The sequence below is a fragment of the Leiobunum rupestre genome, chromosome 7 (genome assembly GCF_980474605.1).
Source record: "Leiobunum rupestre chromosome 7, qqLeiRupe1.1.hap1, whole genome shotgun sequence".
Classification (NCBI taxonomy): domain Eukaryota; kingdom Metazoa; phylum Arthropoda; class Arachnida; order Opiliones; family Sclerosomatidae; genus Leiobunum; species Leiobunum rupestre.
The window spans coordinates 57,515,976-57,542,106 of NC_143390.1; the positions used below are offsets into that span (position 1 = coordinate 57,515,976).

Sequence of the window (26,131 nt, forward strand, 5' to 3'; positions counted from 1 at the left end):
TTCCTTTCCAGAACTGGAGTAACTACCATCCTTCAACTTAATAGTATCTAGATGTTTTGTATTGTCATGTGCCATTATTTTCATTAATTTGGCTGAAGTGGGAATATCAGAGATACTCTCACAAAAATCTCTCCAGGAAGCCAGTTTGGCTTCTCGGGTGGCCTTATGATAGTAAGTGAGGGTCTGCTTATAGGCTGACCAATCACCCGTCCTCTTAGCTCTATTAAAAAGCTTACGAGTAGTTTTGCGAAGTCTACCAATCTCATTGTTCCACCAAGTAACTAACCTTGGCCGGTTGGTAGATTTTGCAGGACAGTTTTGGTGGTAGGAGTCGACTATGGACTGTAGTAGAAGGAAAGTGAGGGTTTGACATCGATCCTAGGATCGAGGATCGAGGATCCAGGGTTTAAGGGGTGAAATGGGGGTAAAATCGTCGAAAAGTCAATGTATTTAGGGTATTTCTCGCGACGATATGTTTTTTCGTATATCAACATATTATGTACAGGCCAACTTGTTCATTTATCTCCGCTTATCTCGAAAGACACTTGAACGTATATCTTATCGCGTTTTATGGTACGGAATAAGTTAAAATGATGTAATGATAACCTCGGCGGCGCGTGCGCGGATTACCCCGGAGGACGCGGTTAATTTGAATTTAAATGAGAGATAGCGCGCGCGTGCGTGGATTACCCGGGGGACGCGGTTAATTTTAATTTAAGAGTGTTTTGACGTCATTGAATATTCGTTGTTAAAGTAGAATGGAAACATTTTTAAACTTCATAGGACAACATTAGAAAGTAGGTATATTGATTTAAAAAAACTATCGATTAATTAAACATTTTAATAATATTTTTACATAGCTTCGATAGTATCCAGAGATTGTACGATTGTTATTACAAAATGAAACTAATTTATTTTATAATCTTATTTGAATTATTTATCAATAAATATAAAAAATTGTTTTGTTTTGTATTTAAATGTACACATTTTCATGCAAAAAAGTTTCTTTTATCATTTTCTAGTAAGCGATTCTAAATTAGTTATTTTAACTCTTGCTAATTCTAATTCCTAGCCATTGTATTTTTGCTCGATCCATTGTTACGTTTGTTATATTTTGTGTGATATGGTTAATGAAAATAAAAAAAGGTCTCGACTAGCTCATTTCAAATGGGTATACGAATACGTTAAATTACATTCCGATATACAAATATATACTCTTTACGTTCAATACGTTTAAATAGCTTTCTGAAATGTAAATATAGGTAGTTAAATGCTGCAAAAACCTCTGACTCTACGTTCAATACGTTAAAATAGATTTCAATACGTAAATATAGGTGAAAAAATACTAGAAAAACACGCATACTATTATTTTTTTTAATTTTTGGAAATACACAACATCCACCAGTTACTTCGCAATATGACGAACTGGCTGCTCTCTTTGTCCCTTTTATTTACAAACTAAATTCATATTTTCTTCAAACTTTCAATTCGTTATAATTTGAATTTAAATGAAAACATCATGGATTATAGGTGCGTAATCTACTATTAGACCGAACGGATTAAAAAAATACTTAAAGTAAGTGGTTTTACTGATAAACTATAAAGGAATTTAACTTTAAAGGGTATCTTAGATTATTGTTTTTAATTTTATTCAAGTTCAAAACGTATAAAGAGTCCTTCAAAGTACTATAAAAGGATTTTATTTACGAACTAAATTCATATTTTCTTCAAACTTAGAAGTTAGTTTATATGAAATACTTACTAATACCTGAACAATGGACTTTAGAAATACCCTTCAATTCATTAAACTTTCGGAAAATGCTTTTAAACCAACACGGGTGTCAGCGGAGTCGGCAGGTCTAGATTTACGTAGCGCGTAGAGTGGACGGAAGAAGTAAAAATAAAAATTATTTCATTTAACTCTTAATGAAATGAAATTATTAGGTGCAGTATGTATTTTACGCCGATTTTGTGAATGAAAAAAAAACTCTCGACTAGCAAATTGTATACGAATACGTTAAATTAAATTCCGATATACAAATATATATATATATACTTGACGTTCAATACGTTTAAATAGCTTTACAAAATGCAAATATAGGTAGTAAAATACGATATAAGCGGAGATAAAGAAACAAGTTGGTCCTGAACACAATATGCTGATATGAGAAAAAACACATCGTCGCGAGAAATCATAAATCTATATTTTAATTACGGTAAATTAAAAATACTTAATTAATGTACTGAGTTACGTTTAAAAGAACCTTTTGTAACAATTCCAATATATAAATATTGGTATAAGGATTGAAAAATACTTAAAGTAAGTGGTTTTACTGAAAAACTCTAAAGGAATTTAACTTTAAAGGGTATCTTAGATTATTGTTTTTAATTTTATTCAAATTATAACGAATTGAACGGTTAGTCTACGCTTTTCTAACGTTTGGTATCAGCGGCCAATGTAGCAGTAGAGCATAGCGCCGAATCAATTTTCAACGGCGGCGGCGGGAACCAGAATTTTTCCGGCGGCGGCGTGGCGCGCCGATTTTCAAGAAATGATCGGCGGCGGCGGTGCCTAAGGGGAAAAAGTCCCCCCCCCCCCCCCAGAAGCGCCAGCCTTACAAAGACTGCTAGAACTAACATAGTTTCAAAAAATACATGTTTAATAAAATATATTTTAACGAAAATCCACTTGTTTTCAAAACGAGAAAGAGCCTAGTATCTTTGGTTACACAGTTTACACTATAAAACCTTAACATTTACATTAATATTGACGGTAGTACAATTTTAATAATAGTATTATTTTTTATCACAAAAGATTTTTCTTTGTATCACAGGAATTTTTAAAATGTTAAAGGCTATATCCTAGTTATTTTTTTTTATTTTTATTTTTTGGTGAATGCAGGTGACACGTATTTCTACTTAATATTTTTCGTTATCTATAAAACATTTTTTCAAAAACTCAAAATTATCGTGTATAAATAAAATTCTTTTGGCGTTTTCTGGAGATAAACTAGCCCTTTTAGCAACTAAAAGTAGACCAGCTGCACTAAATGCCCTTTCTGAAGGGGTACTCGTAGCAGGGATTGCTAAAATTATTCTAGCGAGAGCTGAAAGGTTAGGATACGTTTTTATCACAGATGCCCACCATTTAAATAAATCATCACAGATTAGAGTTTGACTAGCTAGGTAGCAACTAATTTCATTTTCTACACTAACATTGGACGAGTTTAATCCATGTTTTTCAACTAGTGCTAATTTAAGCTTCTTCCAATTCGGCAATGACTGAGTGTTATAACGAGACACTTGGCACTGTACTTCATTACTCGAATTTCTACTAGTAATGTTTGATGTAACATACTTATTGATCATGTTAACTAGGAACTGTGTTTTTGTTAGGTTGATGCTACTTAAATAATCGTCTACTACTTTTAAATCTTTAAGGGTTGGATCTAGAAGTGCACCACAAATGTAATAGTCATTTAATGAAAATCTTTTTTCAAGACTTATTTTTAGTTTTTCCTTGAGTTCCGTTACTGCGATAGCAGCATTATCTTCGGTTGTTAGTGCACTTTCAATTTCCGCTCTAAGAAGAAGAGCCAAATTTATTGTAGCATACTTTGACCCACTTAGTAGAGTAGTCGCCGTTTCAATAGCTGTCAAGCACTTCAAAATTTCTTTTATTTCGTTGAGCTCTTCATCACTTAATATCAAGTTGTACTTTTTCAGTGTCTCTAAACATTTAACAATGACATCGTGGTTTTGGATTATGCTTCTTAACAAAATTAATGTACTATTCCATCTAGTGGGGACATCTTTTTTAAGTGTTGTATGAGCGCCTTCGTTAAATAAGTTGAAATTGTGGAAAGTAGAATCTAAATTAGAGAGAGAGCCCCTTTGATCTTCAATGTTAGGGTCTATTCTTTTATCAGAGAGGAGTATTTGCTCTAAATCATTGTTTTCTTCTAGTAATTTCTCTAGAGCTTCTTCTTGAATATTGTTGGATTCTTTTCTTAAGAGATCAGTTTTAAATGTTAAACGTTTAATAATATTTCTGACTCTTTTGACAATGTTCATAACCGAATCAGTTTTATCAATTGTATCCTTAGATACCACTAAATGGAGACGATGAGCAACACATCCAAGACGCTCAAATTTGGCTACAGTACAGGCCTTAACAACATTCGCCCCTCCATCAGTCACTGCTATTATCTTCTTATTTTACAATCCAAATTTGCTTAAGACTCGTTTTAGATCAGCTGCTAGATTTTCTCCAGTGTGTGGATGTGGTAGAAGAGAGGTTTCCAATACTAGTGATGAAAGCTTAAACTCTTCTGATAGCCAATGAGCTGTTGTTGTGACATAAGGTAGATGTTTGTAATTGTCAGTCCATGCATCTGTGGTTATGCAAATGGTGTCTGGTGTGGTAATTAATGCAGTTTTCATTGCACTTACACCTTGGTTATAAATTTTAACTAATGGGCCTCTAGTTAATGTCTGAGGTAAGGGCATTTTCTCAGTAGGGTTGATAACTTTGTATGTTCTAAGAAATGTTTCTAGTCCCTGGTTTGAAGCTTCTATAAAAGGTATCATATCTTTGCAAAACCAAAGGACAAGATTATGGCCCAAACTTGCTCTTTTAAAAGCTTCGTTTTGAAGAGATTTTGAAGAACCACTAGGTTGGAAAAAGTTTTTAATGCTATTTATAGTGAATTCTGATTGAGTATTATGCTCCACAATTTCATGTTCATCTCTTAAATGAGCAATGAGATTCGCCGTACTAATCGTTGCAGAATACCTTTTTAGTCTTCGTTTAATGCCACTCTTATTTGTGCTTAATTCTAAACAAGGTTTGCAGTAGATGTGTTTACTATCAATCGGTTTTGATCCTTTATGTAAGTTGCCAAAATATTTCCAAACAAAACTTCTTTTAGATTTTGGTAAACCACAACCAAACTCTTGTCTGAAATGTCCACTTCTTTCTCATATTCATTTTCTAAGCTTTGAAGTGGATCTTTCACAATTATCGCCACGAGTGTACAAGACGAGGCAACTGTGATGAAACAAACTGTCTGCTGCAGACAACTTTGGCGCGCTTCGCAGTGGTGCCAGACCTATAGAGAATTATTTCCAATTTTATAACGCGAGCACGATGCACCGTGCACCCAACAGCCTAGAAATCATAGCACTACCGATAAAAATCAATGTAGTTCGAATTTATTGGTCAAAACACAATTATTATACTCTAATAATGAAAATTAATTTGGCGGCGAAATAAAAACGCTTCGGCGGCGGCGGCGGCGCCGAAATTAAATTTATCGGCGGCGGCGTTTCGGCGTTATCTAAATAATCGGCGGCGGCGGCGTTAGATCGGCGGCGCTATCCTCTAATTGGATGTAATGACAAGGCTCATCATATTGAATGGGGCAGCAGTGACTTAATGGAATATTTACAAGTAACAGGAGTGAGGTTATTTATTTACCTTTGTACACAGAAAATGATTAACCCTGTGTGACACAATGGCATGTGCCCCATAAACCGTCACATTCGAATAATCGAAAACTATACTTCTCTGTTTTGTTCAAACCTGCTCAGTTAATTACCGTTTATTCACAATCCTAGAACAACTAGTTGGTCAAGGTATAGGGAAGACCTTGATCTTTATTTACGAGGGTGTGGTTCTTAACTTTCCTCGGTGCTGGAGCTCAAAATGGTCACATGCAACCAATGGGGTAGTCACATAAGTATTAATGGGATTTCACTTAAAATAATCACCGGTAATCACTGAAAAATTATGAGTTATCACTGGAAATCATCTACCACTTATGAACCAAGCAGCCAAGGTTAGTTCATTGGTGGAATAATGAGATTGCTAGACTTAGCAAAACTACTCGCAAGCTTTTTAATAGAGCTAAAAGATCGGTTGATTTGTTCGCCTATAAGCAGACCCTTACTGCCTGTCATCAGGGAAGCCAAATAGGCCTCATGGAAGGATTTTTGTGAAAGTATCTCTGATATTCCCAGCTAATGGAAAATATGGCGCATGTTGGCGCATGAAAATACAAAACATCTGAATAGTATTAAGTTGAAAGATGGTAGTTACTCCAGTTCTAAAAAGGAGATACTAACGCATATGCTGGAGGATCACTTTCCAGACTCTAAAGTCAATAATTAAAGTTAATTTCATGATCTTCCTCTTCGCTTCCAGAAAACTAAAAGTTAGATTTGGATGAGGCAATACGATTGTCACTCACTTCAAGCTTATGTGGGCTAGAAAGACATTTATGTGGTCTGAAACAGAAACAACATTTACAGGTTTTTACCTCTCCGAGGGAACTTTGTACCCTAGGAGGGGTTATACAACCACCGTGTCTGTCTGTCTGTCTGTGGGTCTGTCTATGGGTCTGTCTGACAGGCCTGCGAACGCGTTCGCATTTTCGGGGCAAAGCGTAATCACTGCGTACCCAGTTTCTTAGAATCAGGGAAAAGGTTTTTCCAAAAGCGCCATTTTTTGTCATTGGGTGTAGTATAATTTTTTATCGGCCGGGATTCGAACCCGAGCCCTCTTGCACGACAGGTGAGCGTTCTACCGCAGAACCACGGATACAGTTACGCTTCACTGAAAATTAAAAACTCTTCCGAGGAGAGGTATATTTTGGCTTGCCAACTTGTTTAATTGAACGCCGCTTAAGATTATTATTAATTTGGAGCTAAAACTAATTTTGTTAATCAAGAAGAAATAGATCCAGAATAAAATAAAGATTCACAAACAAACGAAAAAACCCAAATTTTTGTGATCAGGGTTAATTATTCTTCAAGACACATAAACCAAATCAATATCTAAATAGTGCTACACCATCGCTCTTGTTAAATTCGTCAATTTAAATGGATAAGACTGGCTGTGAGGTCGTTTCGTTTTTTTGTTTTCTTTCAGAGATAATAAAACTGATATAATACAAGAATTGATTTTTACCGATTCTGTTCAATTTTTGGGGGTTCAGTAGACCTTCGTGCAATAGCCTTTTGTTGTGCCATTGCGACCAGAAATATTTTTGACAAATTAAAACATTAAACCGCCAGTCATAATTTTGCTCTAAAGAGCTAAAAGGAGTTTCACTTATTCCGGTTATTCATCTGTTTAAGAAATAGTTCTCAGAAATAGTTTTATAAGGTCTAGGAAAGTTAAAACCCGACAGAGTTCAAACTAATGCAGCTTGAAGTTTGCAAAAAAAACAAATCCACCAAAATAGAGAAATGAATCCACAACACCTTATTTTTGGTACAAGCACAATAATGTTCTAATAATGTTTATCCCTCACATTGTATTGTTTTCCTGTACATACAAACTGTATATAATATTTCCTCTGTATATGTATAATTTGTATTGTCCACTGTCTTAACGTGATGGGGCTTAGACCTCTTGTTAAGCAATAAAAGAACTAAAGAACTATTCAAATTTTATATAAATAAATATTAGTAAATGCCATTATTTTTCTATAATAAAGGACTGAAGGCAAATAAAAATTAGATTATTGAGTAAGGGGAATATAAAAATTAACCTGATAAGATTACTTTTAGATATCTGAAAATTGTGGTATTTCAGGAAATCCTTTTTAAAAAAATTGTTTGTAAAATTTTGGCTAGATGAACCTTTCCCAATACCCATGACCATCACTATCGTATGATATTTGTAATTCTAAAGACCAAAATTAATTTATCTGGACAATCCGTCAAACTTTTTGTGATATTATATTGCTTTTGTGATTTGACTTTCAGTGCGTATCATACATTGCAACTGTATTGAAGAATTGTAACATTTTTGTAAAAGATTAAAAAAACGCAAAAGTCATAGTGAACTGAATAATTAACAAGTTGGAAAGCTTGCCAAAATATACCTCTCCTCGGAAGAATTGTCCCTAGTGGTATTAAATCTCGAGATTACCATTAAAGATATATTTCCGCATTTCAGAGTTATTTACTAAAAACGTAATCCTGGTTCTATCCCTCTTGGTATAAATTTTAATTATGATTAAAATAATTGAGACGAAACAACCGATTTTAATTTATTCAGAATATTATAAATTAAGTAGTTACAACAGTGAGTTAGACGTACTAAAACAATGCACAATTGAATTTAACCCCTTTTTACTGTACAAGTTTATCAGTTGAATATAATACGAAGCAAATTTTAATGAAAGAAATATCTACACAGGGTATTTGTATTATTCTCGCTTACGAAATACTTGCCGCAACTTTAACGCTCATATTATTTCAACACTCGCCTTTGATGAAGATACCGTAGAATAGCTATATTCGACCTCTGGTAGTGGACGACTCGTAGACTTCCAGTGGACGTTGGGACACATACCGCATGCAAAAGTCCAATGCCGTCCAATTTCCAATATCATATAATGACTCGAACACCCAGGAAATTAATGACTGCGTTAGGAATCATAGATATCCAAATATCCACACCAAAAGTATTACCAAGAAGCAAAAACCTTACCATCAACAAGGCACAGAGAGCCGCATGACTAAACGGCAGCTCTTATATCAATAATCGTTAAATAAACGCATTTGCGTTATTACAACTATATTTAAGACGATAATAAAACCCGTAAATAAATAACAAAAAACTAACAAAGTGGACCACCCATCGGTTCTACCCTTTAACCCTCTTATCTTTGCTGACTGCGCTAAAACAAGATTTGACCTTTAAAATTTCAAACGTAAAAAATGTAGACTTTAAAAACCATTAATATACTCTTCTGCTAAGCTGAGTTTATAATTTTCTAAGAAACGTTATATGCATCGGTGGTTCTGTGGTAGAACAATCACCTGTCATATAGAAGGGCTCGGGTTCGAATCCTGGGCGGAGCATTCTTTTTAATCAACAGAGAAGACGTTACATTCGATGCAATAATTTAAATGAAACACGAAATTTCGTTCTATTTTAAAAACTGAAATTTAATGCTCTGTTAATTTGTAATAAACGATTCCGCTTAAGCTGAGCTTATAATTTTCTTTGAATCGTAACAGGTATCGGTGGTTCTGTGGTAGAACACTCGCCTGTCATACAGGAGGGCTCGGGTTCGAATCCCGCCCGATGCGATTGCAAAATTGATACTAAGACGAATACCGTAAACAATTGGTGGAAACCCTGCCATTTGGACGTTGAGACGTTTATCGTAACCCTCAGCACTCGATCCGTCCCAAAAGTCAGTATGAAGAAGTTGGAGAGCAAACACCCATACATACAAAACGCATACACAACAAAATCATCACCCACAACCGCCATAACGCAAACTCAACATTCCCGAAGATAAACATTACAATAATAACATTTCGAATGAAACTAAGTTGAAACCGTCACGACGGTGAGTGTTAACGAAAAAACAACAACCGCACCAAACCACACCCAACCGCACCAACCGTTAACGCTTACCGTTAGACGGTGGTTTTGCCAACCTTTAAAGTTCTGCAAAAACGGTTTTTCGACTTTGCTCCGGTAACGCGTTTTGGACTTTGTCCCGGTAACGCGTTCGCAGAATATAGACACACACACACACCCAAACAGACAGACAGACAGACACACACACACACACCCAAACAGACAGACAGACAGACACACACACACACACCCAAACAGACAGACAGACAGACACACACACAGACACGATGATTGTAAAACCCCTCCTAAGGGACATAGTCCCCTCGGAGAGGTAAAAAGTGCATTTTTGTTTAAAAAAAGTTATTTGTGAATCCCCTTTTTTTGGAACCATAATTTGACAAATTTTAATTTCCAACAAAAAGCTGCTTGGTTGTTCATCTGTTGAACTTTGTTGAAGTCTGAATTATGATTACAGAAGCAGTTAATTTATAGTACAGGTTTTTTTGTTTTAATTACTTAATTAATTATTTATTTGAGGATTTACTGAGATTGAGTACACAACCATGAAAGGGAACCGATCTCAAATTGGTCGCAAGTCTCTTGCGGGCTACTCTATTCAGCACAATGAAACAACTTTTTGTTACTTATGTACATGTACTAAGATCAGGATGGCTCCGACTTTAACAATTTAAGTACACTCAACCAAAGTGAAAACTTTAAATTAAATCACTCTCAGTTTAGATACAACTCGTTTGGTGATGAAAATTAGTAAATTTATCTTCTTTGCTCAGAAAAGTAACCTTTTACATTGGAAGGTAAGCTTCTGGAGAAATGTTGGAAAGCGCATTGAATATATTCATATCGAGATTCGAATCAGCGTCTAATCCAATTAGTTTTTATTATTTTTTCATTTTATACAATTCAATATAATTAAAACAATTAAGAAGAACTCTTTTAATCATAAAATATTTCTATCTGATGACCAAATGTAATTAAAATATTTTTGTTACTCATTATATAGCAACAATAAATATAATAAAAATTAAACCGTTTTAACTTTTTAAAGATATGGGTATAATTTAAAAATTTACATCGAATTTTTCTATCCTTCCCAGATTTCCATTATAATAATATTTAAGTTGAACAGTGAGAAAAATAATCTTGTTCGCACTTTGCAACTTGAATTCAATTAGGTTGGTGGATAAGAAAAATTAGTTCCATAAACCCTTTAGCACATACTCTTTCTTCCAAATTAAGATATTGTGGTTTGACTCTACAGGGTTTGGTGGTTAACTTTAATTACCCTCTACTGCGTTGCTACATTCGCGTTTTAAGGTAGGGCTGAGTGAAGGCAGGAAATTTCTGCGTAGGGGTCATTGTGTAGGGATTTAAGCCATACCCTGTTACCGCTTCTTCGTGTCTGCAAATTTTTTTGATTAAGTATATATCATAAATCTAACGTCCTTAACTACAATAACACTTAAAATTTAATATTACATTTACAATTAAGGTTATTATATAATTATTTATTGTTTATTCCTATGAAAAATCATTTTAAGGTAAGCCTAGAAAACATATCACATTTTACAATCTTCTACCATAAGAAACTTAAGTTGAATAGGCATGACACTGGCTTCTTCTTTAATAGTAATTTTCTGACTCAGTATTATAATGAAATAATAATAATAATAACCCAGAAGTACTGAAAATGCTCGAAAGAGCTGCTCTCAATGGAATACAAAATTTTGACAGAGCAGCCTGTCGCCTGCCCTCTTCCGGGTGTCAAGCAAAAATGTGTGAAGTTCGTTTTCCCTTGCCAATTGAAGCACTTGAGGCAAACCCCCCAGTGAGAGGATAAGTATCCATAAGTCGCGGTAAGGTGGCTGCTCTATTACCATCATTACTGGGTTGTTCTGATGAACTTTTTCTTACATAAAACTTTTCACTACGCTCCTTGTTCTTCTTTGACGAAAGCCTTTAATAATATTATTGATTTTATCTTAATTCATATGTAATCAACATAGTTATCAAAACTTGTTCTTTAACTTGGACTCAATTAGTGTTGTAAGTCGGAAATGTTTCCGCATAAAAATATAAAAAGTCTAATATATTATTTGCAAATTTAAATAAAGCGGCATTTTCACCTAATATTTTCGAATCTGAAAGTAAAACTAAACCTCTGGACAAGTTTAAACTGATTAACAATGTAACAATATTAATGTTTTGTAGAATGTTTACTGATATTAGACATTTTATATCGATAAAAAGTTAAAAACATTAAAAATACTTTTTTTTCGGATTATTAACAAAACTAGACTCAATGAAATAGTTGGCAAAACTTTAGTATATATACTGAATCAAAGCTAGGTATATCCTCGTATTTTATAAGAACGTGGATGATAATACAATTTATTAACAAAAATCATTTAGCACGAATTAGACCAGATGCACTTGCATTAACTTATTAACAAAAGCTTATATTACGTACCAAGGCTTAAGGAATATTTTATTTGTTACTCCCGGTAAAAGGACGGGCCCTTCCCTTACCTGCAATAATAACGAATAACTGGATGTCCCAATCGCCAAAATATTCGACCAACAATTATTTTAGGAGAAGGGGTCGGTATATTTATGATTATTATGATATTTCGCATTACAAAGAGGAATACATAAATTCGATAACTGAACAATATCGTTCGTTAAAACTACGATTAACAATAATATAATCTTTGCTTCCCATATATAAAATACCACGGCACGAAATACGAATCAATAAGAATTTTGTGTCGTTGATTAACAATCGGGGTAATCGATGAAGCGTTACTTAAAAAGTTGCATCTTAATAAAAGACTCACCGCTGGCGTACTGTTTCTTGAACGAATGACGAAACGTTGTTTTGAAAAAACCAGTGTTTTGCTATCGGAAAATATTCCTACTTTCCTTTGTAAACATTTTTGCAATACAAACTGTTTTCACGGAGATCGTGATATTTTATCGACGATGCTAAGAGTGCCGAAGTACGATGTACTAATTTAGGTAATTTTTTAATGGTTTTGTTTTTTTTTTCAAAAATCTCTTAATTTCGGGCATTCTCTCCTTGTAAAAAAATGCATTACTATCATTTCATTATATCACATCATTTTCGTATAAATGATCCCTTATATTAAACAAAATTTGCCGTTGTTAAAGAAGAATCGAGTGTTATAACGGAAAATAATGGTCACGTCAATGTGTCTCGAAATTTTTGTATGAATATACTTTTATTAAAATTGTAATTTTTGCATTCGCTTAAAGGTTTATATCTAATTTTGTGTCAATCAATTTGTTAAACCAAACTCTAATTTACTTTTTTCTTAAAAAAAAATATTATTTTATGTTAACTTTACTCGCGGTGGAGGTAGAGAACCGTTTGCCTTTCGTAGTAGTCACAAATAACAGTGATGCGAGACATGACCCCGGCTCATTTCTACAAATAATAGCTCAAAAAACCGGCATGAAAGGAAAAACATACTCGTAATATTGAAATAGTTTGATATGGTAACAATAACCTTAAAAAGTACGATCAGGTCAAAGTAACCTTGAAATAGTTCGATCAGTGTAACAACTTTTCCAGTAGGCCTACTAGCTGCCCTCGGTGGCCCTACAAAGCCTAAAACTAGGAATAGGGTTTAGAGCGAAAGAATTTGGTCAAATCTAGAGTTACTTTAATTAAAATGGATTTATTATTATTTATCAATCATTACTAAGAATTTTAAATTTGGTTATACAACAATTTTACTACTGTTAAATGTTACGCGTACATTTCCCCCAAAATGAAACATGCAGCATGCACAACTACTAATTTATTAAATCCTACAAAAATACTACTAAACATTGGATGAATGCCAGGGATTTTAATACGATTGGGGTCAGTGGCGAACCATTGTTCTACTAGAGTTATATCGATCTTGGTTTCATACTCAACTATAGGTTGACCTGTTTGCTTTCGGTGAGCACATCCAAGGCACTATTTACAGATTCACGGCTGGCGGGAACCCACTTAAAAACCGAAAGTGGAGACTATGTCTCTCTTTTTATATTAGGGTGCCATGGCCCCATGGACTGGGTGGAGAAGTTGCTCCCGTCTTTTTTGAAGAACAGTTCTCTTCTACTTCATTATACCGGACACGTTGGAGGGCGGTTTTCTAACACCGTCCCATAATTTCGAAAAGGATCCAATCCAACGAAGGAACTACATCCTGGGTCTAAATGACCCTTCCTTGGTGATATGTCAAAGTTCACCGCGAGAAATATTTTTCAAAAGCTCACGGGTTTTCACTGACCCTCAAAAATTAAGATTAATCGGAAAGTTCGAAACATTCGGTTTCCAACAAACTTCTAAAGAGTTCGTTTTTATTGCCCTGGCATCGGGTATGATAGATTTATAATAAGTCATCCCTGGCATTCCAAAAATAAAGTAAAAATAAACTAAGCCGTGCCATCAAAGGTAACAGGATAATTGGACGGGAGGTCTAAAGCTCCCGACCCGAACTCTGGGTATGACCATTGTCCGAGATAAAATATTCTGAAAAAATAGGGGTGCTTGATACCGACAGGCGACCCAGAGTAAGCTACATCTAATGTTGGCCTTTTTTGGTGGGATCTTAAATATTCCACTATATTCTACTATTGTACTATTATACTAAAATATTCGTTATATAACATGAGATTTTTTTAAAGGTTCACAAAGTAGACTTTAAAATGTTTTACCTTAAGAGAGCTCCGTCTTGTTCTGAGTAAAGTTCGAAATATTAGCAAATATAACACAGTTTTGATTGGTGCCCGTATGCAAAACTCGAGTGCGATTTAATAATTTGTTAATAGAAATGAAATTACCCTTCAATTAACATAATGGAAAATTGCGTATGCAATTGAAGGCGCTGAGTGCCCCACTTGCATCCGGAGGTCTGTGCCTGCTTGTAATGCCACCTCTAAATAATCGTTTAGTGCCGTATACAATATTTGATGATTCAACAGATAATAAAAATAGTATAGTATTAATATATTAAAAAATATTATTCAAGAAGTACACTCTGTCTCAAAAGTTTGTTCGTCCTATAATTTAAAAATTTAAATGGGGACAATTTATTTTCTAGAAATGCTAATAACAAAGTTCCTAGCTTGTTGAAAACAACAGAAAAAGCCCTACAATACACATATTTTGACATAAGGAAACGTATAGGTTTTGACCTATTTTCGTCTAAACTTTCCAAAATGTGGAATAGTAACTTTTTTCGCCGCTTGGAAATTTGATTTTTAATTATGATTTTCATATTCCTCTGGGTCGATTTAAATCGGAAAAGTGTTTGAATTTTTTAATTTCAACCAATAGTTCGCGAGCTACGGCCTTTTAAATATTAGGAGAGAATACGCATTTAAGTAATTTGCGCAGCACGCAATACTAACATATCAAGAAGATTGTTTCGGTGTCGCACTTTTATTCATCGACAACTTTTTAAATATTGGTTCTACGGCACTGACTCGCGCGTTTTTGAATTCACAATGGTCGGTTCATATTTAGAAAGTGGAAAAATTATCCCTCTACAACCAACGGTTGAGAAGTTATCACGTTTGCAAATTTTCGTCAAAATTTCGAAACACCTAAAATGCATCTAGCGATTATTAATAACGCCACTTCGACAGAGATCCAACAACATTGAAAATATATTTAATTAAAGGCCGGTTTAATAAAAAACAAATTCCTAGGACAACTTGGCAAGTGGTTTTAAGAATATCATTTTTTAGTAGAAATTATGTTTAATTCAGAGAAAACGGCATGGTATTAGAAGATAAAACTTATTTTATACAAGACGTTTCGAGCCGAGGCTCTTCTTCAGTCGTTCGTTAGTTTTAATTTGATTTAAAATTTTTTACCACGCGCCATATTCAAGTTCTAATATCACGCGAGCAGAAGGTCAGCGTGTTAAAAAATAAACAAAAGTTTTACTGATTTTAACAATTTACGTGTGTAATAGAATCAATGTAACCGATAAATCCAAAGTATATGTAAGTCAGTGTGAATTATTAAAATATAAATATAAAATAAAATAAAATTTTAAATCACAATATTACCCCAATTAGTTACTTCTTGACATCCTTTATCTAAATTTAAATTACCTAGTTTACGAATATACAATCCTTCATAGAATTTTCTTTTGTACCAATTGGTTTCCCGTTTTAAAATTTTGTAATCATCCCATTTAATAGAGTGGTTTAACGTAGACCAAATATGTTTTGAAATTCCGTTATTCATATCGCCCTTAGCCACGCAGGATTTATGTTCACGTATCCTGTCTAAAATGGAACGTTTTGTTTCACCAATATACGTTTTTCCACATGAGCAAGGGATTTCATAAATAACGCCTCGAATGGCGGAATCTTCTATTTTAGGTTTTAAATGAGAAATTTGATTTTTTAGTATATTAGTGGTTTTTGATACTAAGTTTATTTTATAATTTTTCAAAATACGTTTAAGTTTCTCTGTGGTTTTAGGTATATAGGGTAAAACTAAAACCTCCTCTTTAGGTTTACTTTTCATATCAGAAGGCATGCTGATTAAGTTTCTGTCAAATATGGTTTCTATAAGTGTTTTTGGATAATCTGATTCAATTAACTGATTTTTAATTTTTAATTTATCCGCAATTGGGTTATCAGATATGGATTCAATATGGTGTTTTAAACCTTTTACGACTGATGTTTTTACATGGTTGGGGTGGTTTGAATTAAAGTTTAAAAAGGTTTTTGAATGAGTAGGCTTTTGGAATAATGAAAAGGTTAGTTTACCATTAACATTTTTAATAAATAGGTCTAAAAAAGGAATTTCGTGGTTAACTTCTAGTTCAAGAGTGAAGTGAATAGAGTTATGTAAATTATTTAAATCATTGTGAAAAGTCGTTAATGAATCCAAGTCTCCCTTCCATACAAAAAATATATCATCCATAAAACGAAGCCAGCAAGCCAAATGATTTTTGTCCATGTCCGACCCAAAAATGGTATCCTCTAGATTTTCCACGAAGAGATTTGCTATAACCGGTGATAATGGATTCCCCATTGCTAGGCCGTCTTTTTGTTTATAAATTTGGGAATTAAAGTCAAAATAAGTACTATTTAAACATAATTCCGAAAGCTTAAGAATTGTATTGATTTTAAGAGGAGATCTTTGTAATAAATTAGGGTCATTTCTCAATTTAGATTCCAATAATTTAAGGGCTTCATTTATAGGGATACTACCATACATATCGGTTATATCAAAACTCCCTAAGACGTCATTCTGGGATAAGACAGGGCAATGGGATTTTAGTTTTTTAATACAATCTTCAGAGTTTTTTAAACAAGAAATATTGTTTCCAATTAAAGGGGAAATTATATTACATAAAATTTTTCCCGTGTTGTACGTTGGGTTTCCATATGAAGCTACTATAGTTCGTAGTGGGTTATTCGGCTTTTAAAAAGCAATTTGCGTTATAACTTGTTTATAATAATTGTTACCACAAATTTAAACCAGCCTTTATTTAAATATGTGTTGTAGGATTGCTGTCGAAGTTGCGTTATTAATAATCGCTTGGTGGGTTTTAAGTGTTTCCTAGTTTCGACGAAAGTTTGTAAACGCGATATTTTCTCAACCGTTGGTTGTAGAGGTATAATTTTTCCACTTGCTAAATATGAACCAGCCACTGTGAATTCAAAAACGCGCGAGTCAGTGCCGTAGAACCAATATTTAAAAAGTTGTCAAAAATGAGTTTTGACGGTTCCCGCCAAACAATTAATTTTTGGCGGACGAAACCGATAAATAGCGAAGGATATTGAAAACTAAATAATAGTTGCAATTGGTTTCATCGATTTATCTATTATATAATTTACTAGCAGAACTTAAAAGAGGGCAAAAATTTCACCTGTCGAAGACTTTTTAAACAGTGTACATGTTTGATACTCGAAAAAAATTTCGACAATGAATTGACAAAGAGATTAGATTAATCCCTTCCTGTGAATTTCGAAATATTTCTAAATCCAGCGCTCCAAGTGCTCTCACATTTAAATTTTCCATGAACGAAGAAAGCCTCGCGTAAAGTGGCTGGCGTGTTTAACATTCAGCCCTGAGGCTAACATCCTACATTAACAAACGAAGATTGCGCGAATTCAAGTTGAAGGTGAGAGTGAGTGCTCTGTTTCTCCGGTGCTGTTCCCGTTCGGAAGGCGCTGCCCTCTGCAGAGACCGGTTCCTTCGCCGCCCGGTTTGTCCATTCCGCTTCTGTAGGGAAAAGGGCGTTTCGCGCGGACCTTTTTAGGTCGATCATCGGATATAAAAGCGGATTTCCGTCAAAATCTCAATCATACTCTCGCTAACCAACTTTCTTCTCGTAACCGTTTCTTATCCTCACGGATTAAAACCCACTTTGCAGCCATGAACGCTTTGGTAAGCAACCTTTCCCTTAAAATTGTAATAAGACTTCCATGAATATTATTTGCTAGCTGTTTAACTAAACGGCAGTTCGTTCATATTCTGAAAAATCATAAAAGGTTTAAGTTTCGGTTTAATAATTCAAGTAATTTTTTAATTTAATTTAAAATTTTTTGCTTGAATATGAATTTAGGAAAAACTCATAATTTAACAAAAAGTTTATTTTATATAAGGTTTAAGATTCGGTTTAATAATTCAAGTAATTTTTTTATTTAATTTAAAATGTTTTGCTTGAATATGAATTTAGGAAAAACTCATAATTTAACAGAAAGTTTATTTTAAAGATTAATACTCCTACGGCTTTTCACTCAACTATCTCAATTTTTCTCATAAAGTTTCAAATATTTCTAGAAATTAAGTTTGCGAAAACAAATTTTAATGTTATATAATTTTAAAGCCGTTGAAATCGAAAATTTCATAACTTTCGTTTAAAATCTTTGAGCTCTTTTAAAAATTAAATTTGGTTTTATATGGTAGCACTCTATTGTATTGAAATGAAAGAGCGTGAATATGGGTGCCAGGCAATAAAAAGTTAGGGTTGAGATTTTGTGTCATTGGCAGTTCATTTACTTACAGTTTGATCACAGTATGTGGCAATGACATTGCACCATACATTTGGTCAATGACTTCGATTAGCCGTTATTATTCCTTGTTTCTTCTCTTTGTCGCAGATCGTTTTCGCTTCCCTCGTCGCCTGCGCTTGCGCTGGAGCCATCGGTGGTTACGACTCCGTCGACCACATGGTCCACCCAACCCACTACGGACACGGTCTCGCCGCCTCCTCCCGTTACGACGTCCGTGGCCTCCCAGTAGCCACTAAGGCCGTCGTCGCCGCCCCAGCTCTCGGATACGGCCTCGGAGGAGTCGCCGTTGCCCACCCAGCCCTCGGATACGGTCTCGGAGGAGTCGCCGTTGCCCGTCCAGCCCTCGGATACGGTCTCGGTGGTCTCGCCGTCGCCCGCCCAGCCATCGCCGCCGCCCCAATCGGTTTGGGTCTCGGAGGACACTCTTACGGATACTCCACCGTCCATCATGCCCCAGCCGCCGTCGCCGTCGGAGCTTACGGAGCCATCCCAGCTTACGGAGCTGCCATCCACGGTTAAGCCACACTACTTAGTAAGTATTTTTTTATTCCAAAAACACTCATTGCTGAAACGGGTTAATATAAATTATTTAGTTATAATTGGAATGACTAACTAGCATACGTTACGAGATCTTTTTTTCTAAGCCACTGGAGGGTTAATAGGAATTTTCTGTTTGATGGGGATATTGAAAGTGAACTAACAGCATTTGCTGACCAAAATTAGTAAAAAAACGGGGAATATATAAAAAAAAATATTTGTTAATTTCTTTTTATTTTCCTTTTCAGATTGTGAAATCTTGTAAAAAATTATTTATTAAAAAATGAAATAATTAATTTTGGTTTCAATTTATTTGATACTAATATCGCCGAAATTATTCATATTTAGAATTGAATACGCGTAATTTCTGGTACATAATCCGCACCACAAAAATCGGGAAAGTTGTGAAAAAGGTTTTTTAAGAATAGCAAGCTAAAACCCATAATTTAGATAGTAACGAAGTTTTAAAAGTTAATATTGCAGATGATGATATGGCAGAATCGGAAGGTAACATTGGAGTTCGTTTTATGTTTGTCGAAAAGCGATTAAGTTACACAACGATAAGTTCCTAAATTTGAAAACCTGACAAATTTTTCAAATTGCACTTTGAGCATGCCGCTGCATGCAAATGCAACAAATAGGAAACAATTTATTTTGTAAAAATCTCCCAAGAAACTGGAGGTGACAATTTTCTTCTTGTGCCCAATTTGGCACTCGTATTGAAGCTCTTTGACAAACCCAGTAACGTGTCTTGCGTGTTTCAAAGAAAGGTCATTTTGACAGGTTCGGCTATGATCGCTTATTTCTGCAGCATATCTTTCCAATGAGGTTTCATCGAAAATAAACGATTTCGGAATGGTTTCGATGTTCTCGTCAGCGGTTTCATTATCTTCAAATATCTGCAAAAAAATTAGTTTAAAACAAGTTGGCAAGCCAAAATATACCTCTCCTCGGAAGAGTTTTTAATTTTCAGTGAAGCGTAACTGTATCCGTGGTCCTGCGGTAGAACGCTCACCTGTCGTGCAAGAGGGCTCGGGTTCGAATCCCGGCCGATAAAAAATTATACTACACCCAATGACAAAAAAGGGCGCTTTTGGAAAAACCTTTTCCCTGATTCTAAGAAACTGGGTACGCAGTGTTTACCCTTTTCCCCGAAAATACGAACGCGTTCGGAGGCAGACAGACACGGTGGTTGTACAAAGTCCCCTCGGAGAGGTAAAAAATATGTATTAGACTATGAAATAGTATTACGTCATAAGCAAAGCATTTTATATAATTATTGCTTTAAAACTTGCTCTCTGACTCAAAATGAGTAGCTAAATTTACGAAGGCATTGAAACCCAAACTAAAATCCATGCATGGTTTTTGAAAATGAAGTCCTAAATTATTTGGGATCACAACGGTGATCGGTTCTTTCTGTGTAAAAAAGCAAGAAAACCACCTTTGGTCTATTGATATAGAACTATAAAAACGTGAAGAGGTAAAAAGACCAACAAGAACTGGGGGAAATCTAAAACCCAAATAAAAATATTTCAAAAATTTTGTTGGTCTTTTTTACAAATTCAAGTTTTAATAGCTCTTGCTTGTAAAGATATATCATAAAGTCGAAGGAAGACGATTTTGGTATTTCTATGTATTTTACGAGATGCTAATGGGATTGCCAAATTTGCTGAACGTCTGGACGCCCGATCCGCTGAATTTTGTAGGATTCCTCCTACATAGAAGCTACTACCTTATAAACCGTCTGGACGAAATTGACTAATTTGCTGAACCGCTGAATTTCTGCACGGGAATTTTTAATGTTATTTAGCGGTTCAGCAAAATAGTCAATAGCCCCCTGTCTTTTCTCATGCACTTTCACTTTTAGTTTACTATTGTCATAATGCTAAATGTAAAACAAAATACAATTTTTTTTCTCAAAAAAGGGTTTAGTCTCGTTTGACTTTGGCTCTCAGAGCTGCTAGCGATATTTCATTTCATTGGCCTAGATGAAATATTTGGATATATTATCTGGAATCTGCTATTTCTTCCAGACTAATTACCCATTTATACAATTATGTGGTATTTGCTATTTTGTCCACACTAACGACATATTGTTTACAATATTAGTACTCAGCTCCCTTTTTTGAATGTAGTTCTTGCAAGACAAGATAATACAATTAGGGCAGTGCAGAGCTTGTTCTCCTGATTTGCACCCCCTTCGAGAGGGAGTCATACTAATTTTCGCATGCAAACGTTTTGGTAAACTTTACGCAAGTTTGATATTTTCAGAAATAGGCCAAAGTTTGCAAATCAGATACTAATTTGCGCATGATTTTTGCAAACTTTATCGGATATTGATATTTCCGATTCTATTTACCTGAGAAACCATAGTTGGCAAAAATTTACGTTTTTGCGCATGATTTTGGCAAACTATGGTAAATTATATATTATTGATAATATCAATGTTAAAAATGTTATCCCAGTTCTATCCCGCCCGGTATAAAATTTTAATTATAATTAAAATAATTGAGACGAAACGATCAATTTTAATTTATTCAGAATATCATAAGTTAAGTAGTTACAACAGTGAGTTAGACGTACTATAACAATGCACAATTGAATTTAACCCTATTTACGGTACAAGTTTGTCAGTTGAATATAATACAAAGCAAATTTTAATGAAAGAAATATCTACAGAGGGTATTATAACGACCGTTCGCTTTTTGGTTTATAATTTTAACGGAATCGGGCCGATTTTAATTAAACGATAGGTTATCGAAATTTTGTTAAAAGAATATTCCCTAAGGCCGCGCGATAAATTTACGAAAATAATTTCCCGTCGCCGTTATATCGAAAATTTATTTGATTCGGGATTGCCAGAACTGTAATGTTGTGGGCGAGTGATTAGAAAATAAAATGGCAACCAGAATTACAGTCTATGGAACGTTCTAGATTTAACTTTCATCAATAACCCACCAATATATATCCCTTCTACGTAATTGTACAGAACTGGTACTCAAGTGTCTAAGACTAGATTTGTCTTAGTTCATCGTGATTGAAAAATAAACCAAAACACACTTACACTTAAGTAAATATCATAAATTATACTGAGTAATTTTAACTAAATTCAAACTACCTAACTATAAACTCTGTCTTAATTAAAAGCTGAGAGCTGTTCGCTACTAATTACTTCCAATCTACTTAATTACCCTCACAGGTTGAATTGATAATTTCAAGGGTATAATTAGGTTATTCCAATTCAAAAAATTATAACAATCAATTTTATCTTACAGCTGACTTGAGTTAGTTCACAATTACTTTAACACTTTCAGTCTTAAACACGCACTGTTCATACACTGAAGTTCATTCACTCACGTTCGAAACGCGAAACACAATTTATCTCTTTTCTTGACCGAAGACCAAACATACTAATTAAAACCGCAAAGTTACCTCATAACTTTGGACCGACACCAGGACCCCGTCCTGTAGTAGTTCGTCTGACAGCCAAGAACTAAGAAAGACTAAATCTTCTATATCGACGGCAACGGCCTTATATACTGTTATTTTGTGTTTTTTTAACCGTCGAGATTTGACTAAAGTTCGAAAAATTGAAGAGATTATATTTTTTACCCGGTTTGATTGATAGTTCTTCACACGGTGGCGCTATATTATTACTTTGATATAGTTTCCGCGGGAGTTTTGAATAATTATCCTTTTTCTAAGCGATATTAAAAGGTAACAATGAATTACTTTTTGTGTTTTAACGAAATTTTGTTAAGAATTTAACAAAAATTTAAAACAAAACAAAAAACCGTACCAAAGAATAAACAAACAAAGTTCAATAAACAATATATACAGATATTGTATTAATCCGTTTAGTAAAAAAACCCGCCTTATCATAATTGTTCCTTTACTTTAATATTTTCCCTAAGGAAGTCAATGGCTCGGCGGTGAGCTATCCGCATTGTTACAATGCGACCCGAGTTCAATTCCTGATCACGATCAAATTTTAAATTAAAATACTAAAATATTTAATTAAATATAAGATTAATATAATCTATAAATATTGAATTAAATATAAGATTAATGTAATTAATAAATATTTAATTAAATATAAGATTAAAATAATTTATAAATATTTAATTAAATATAAGATTAATATAATTTATAAATATTTAATTAAATATAAGATTAATTTAATTTATAAATATTTAAAATGATGTAGAATAAATTATAGTACCTAACGTTATAACTTTGTAAAGGACATTCGCCAAAGCTGTTTTTTAGAAAAACACCGTAAATTAACAAGCGTTGGTGGCTGAGTGGTTAGAGTACATCTCTTGCACGAGGAAGACCCGGGTTCGATTCCCGGCCGGCGTAAAAAAATCGCGAATTGATACTAAGACGAATACCGTGTACAACTGGTGGAAACCCGGCCATTGGACGATGAGAGGTTGCATAACACTCAGCACTCGGTCGGTCCCAAAGTCATTAAGAAGAAGTTTTAGAGAAAACGCCCGTACAAACACAACAGACCCAACGTCCACAACCTGCATAACGCTAACTCAACACCCACCACCATCACAACACGAACTCAACATTCACAATCTACACATAAACGTAAACGTTACAATAACAAAATATCCAATCAAACTGAATTAAAACTGTCGCGACGGTGAGTGTTGACGAAAAAAGACCAACCCAACCCAACCCAACCGCAAATTAATCCGTTAACGCTCACCGTCACGCGGTGGTTTTGCCAACCCTTCGAGAAACTGCGAACGCAGTGATTACCCTTGGACCCGAAAATGCGAACGCGTTCGCTGGCCTGACAGACAGACAGACACGGTGATTGTAAAACCCCTCCTAGGTAATAAAATGTTAAACGCGCGTAACTTGGTTTCAAATAAACTATAATTAACGTTGACGCTAATGTAACTTAATAAATCATATTTATAAAAAAAATTTGATTAACATTTTTCTATAATAAATGAATTTGAAAGTAGAGGTCGGGGACGGTTAATCTTTATCCATATTTAAAATGATTTTTTCGGGGAAAAATGTAAACAAAGAAATTTACAGGTTAATATTTCAGAAAATGATTAAAAAACATGTATTATTCGTAAAATTTTAGCTTTTTATCGAAAAAATCGTCGTTTTTCCGATTAATTTTAAAAAAATTAAAAAACTTAATGGGATAATACAGAAATATAAATTACTTGATTAAAACGTTTTACGAATAATTTTGAGAGCTTTATCTATTCAATAAAAGTTAACCAACCCCGACCTCTTTTGGAAAGAAACCCAAAAAAGCCTCTAAGATATACTTTATTTTCGAAATAGGCGGCCTGAAAGTTCATGCGTATGTCTAGATATACATCTAGGGAGAAAGCGGCAAACCTAGAGTAATAATTTAATTATTAATATTATATTTATTATTATTATATACATTAATCTTATATTTATTAATATTATATATATTAATATTTTATATCTTAGCATTATATATATTAATATATATTTATATTATATATATTAATATATATTAATATTATATATATTAATATAAAAATTATATATATATTAATTATAAAAATAAATATAAATTATATGACAATTAAAATTAAATTACTTACATTAAATGTTGTAACGTAGACTCTTTTATTCACCGACGTCTCTCGTATGCATTGCCCTTGAACTACTGAGCTGTATTCGTTAGCTGTTTCCCTAACGTTAAATATACGATTGCCTAACAAAAGAGCTTTATCTTTTCTATCGTAGATTCTCAAAAATATTTTCAAAGTCAATTTAACGATAATTTATGACTGTGTTATTCAAATATTGTGAAGTTAACCTTTGACCGAAAGGGGTCACCAATAACTGGTACCCCTGGGCCATAAACCCTAGGTCCAACCCAGGTTGGCCGATTGGCTTAACTAAAAGGGACGCCAAGAAGTGATTGGATCCTCTGGACATCACCAGCGACCCGGATTAAGAAAACCTCCTCTAACTCTTTGGTTAAATACCAAGACCCTCATGCCCCACTAGGGTCAGCAACTCACCAATTTGCTCTGAATACTCAGAAATGTGCGGCTTCGGCGGCTTATTAAATTCGTGCGTGGAGTGTAAAACCATAGAAACATAGATCTATAGTAAAACTTAATAAATAAATGTAAATAAAAAGAGATCTAAATGATCCACCCGTTCTCGCGTTGCGTTCAACAATTAGTGGGCATCCTTCAACTTCATTTTTAAAGGTTTTAAAAATAACCTTTGCCTTTTGACGACCATGTATGTGTAAATAATAACTGTTGTGTTCTTCGGACAAAATGTTTTTAAAATTTAGATTTATGGAAAACTTTAATTTAAAATATTGATATATTTATTCTAAATAAATAATTTGGCAATTCTCAACCGTACTCTTATGATTTAGTATTTAAATTTAAACTTAGACTTAAACTTCCACTAGACACATTTAAAATTAGTCATGCCCTCGCTAACACCAATATTGAAGTTAAGCGAGCTATCCGGGACTAGATCAAATAGTGACGTTATTTATTATTGGCCTACTAATGTATATTTTCCATTAAGGCTTACTGCATTTTAGAATTAAATACATCACAACGATATCGTACCATTCGGTGACTTTCCCTTTAAGGGGGTTGGTCAGAGGAGGTGGAAATTAATGGCACTGCGTGCGCGTCAAAGAGTTCTATCGAATGAGACCAAGTTTTAAGGGGGTTGGTCGGAGGGGGCGGAAATTAACGGCACGGCGTGCGCATGACAGAGTTCTATCGAATGAGACCAACTTGTTTTTTTCGGTCACTCTCCCTTTAAGGGGGCTGGTCGGAGGGGGTGGAAATTAACGGCACTGAGTGTGCGTGTCAGAGTTCTATCGAATGAGACCAACTTGTTTTTTTGCGGTCACTCCCTTTAAAAGGGTTGGTCGGAGGAGGCGGAAATTAACGGCACTGCGTGCGCGTCAAAGAGTTCTATCAAATGAGACCAACTTGTTTTTTTCAGTCACTCTCCCTTTAAGGGTATGGGTCGGAGGGGGCGGAAAAAAGAGAGACCAAAGTTTAATTCAAATTTCCCGCCAAACTTACTGCTCGATCAAATATTCAAACAAAAAAATGGGTGAAA

At 34.4% G+C, this 26,131-nt stretch overlaps 1 protein-coding gene across 1 annotated transcript; it reads left to right on the forward strand.

Annotated features, from left to right (window-relative positions):
• Positions 1 to 1,499: 1,499 nt before the first annotated feature.
• LOC149937558 (uncharacterized) lies at positions 1,500 to 18,995 on the forward strand. Its single transcript, XM_090154447.1, has 2 exons — positions 1,500 to 1,576; positions 18,557 to 18,995. Exon 2 carries the CDS (start codon positions 18,626 to 18,628, stop codon positions 18,986 to 18,988), a length of 363 nt encoding a protein of 120 aa, XP_090010573.1. The 5' UTR covers positions 1,500 to 1,576; positions 18,557 to 18,625; the 3' UTR covers positions 18,989 to 18,995.
• The last annotated feature ends 7,136 nt before the right edge of the window (positions 18,996 to 26,131 follow it).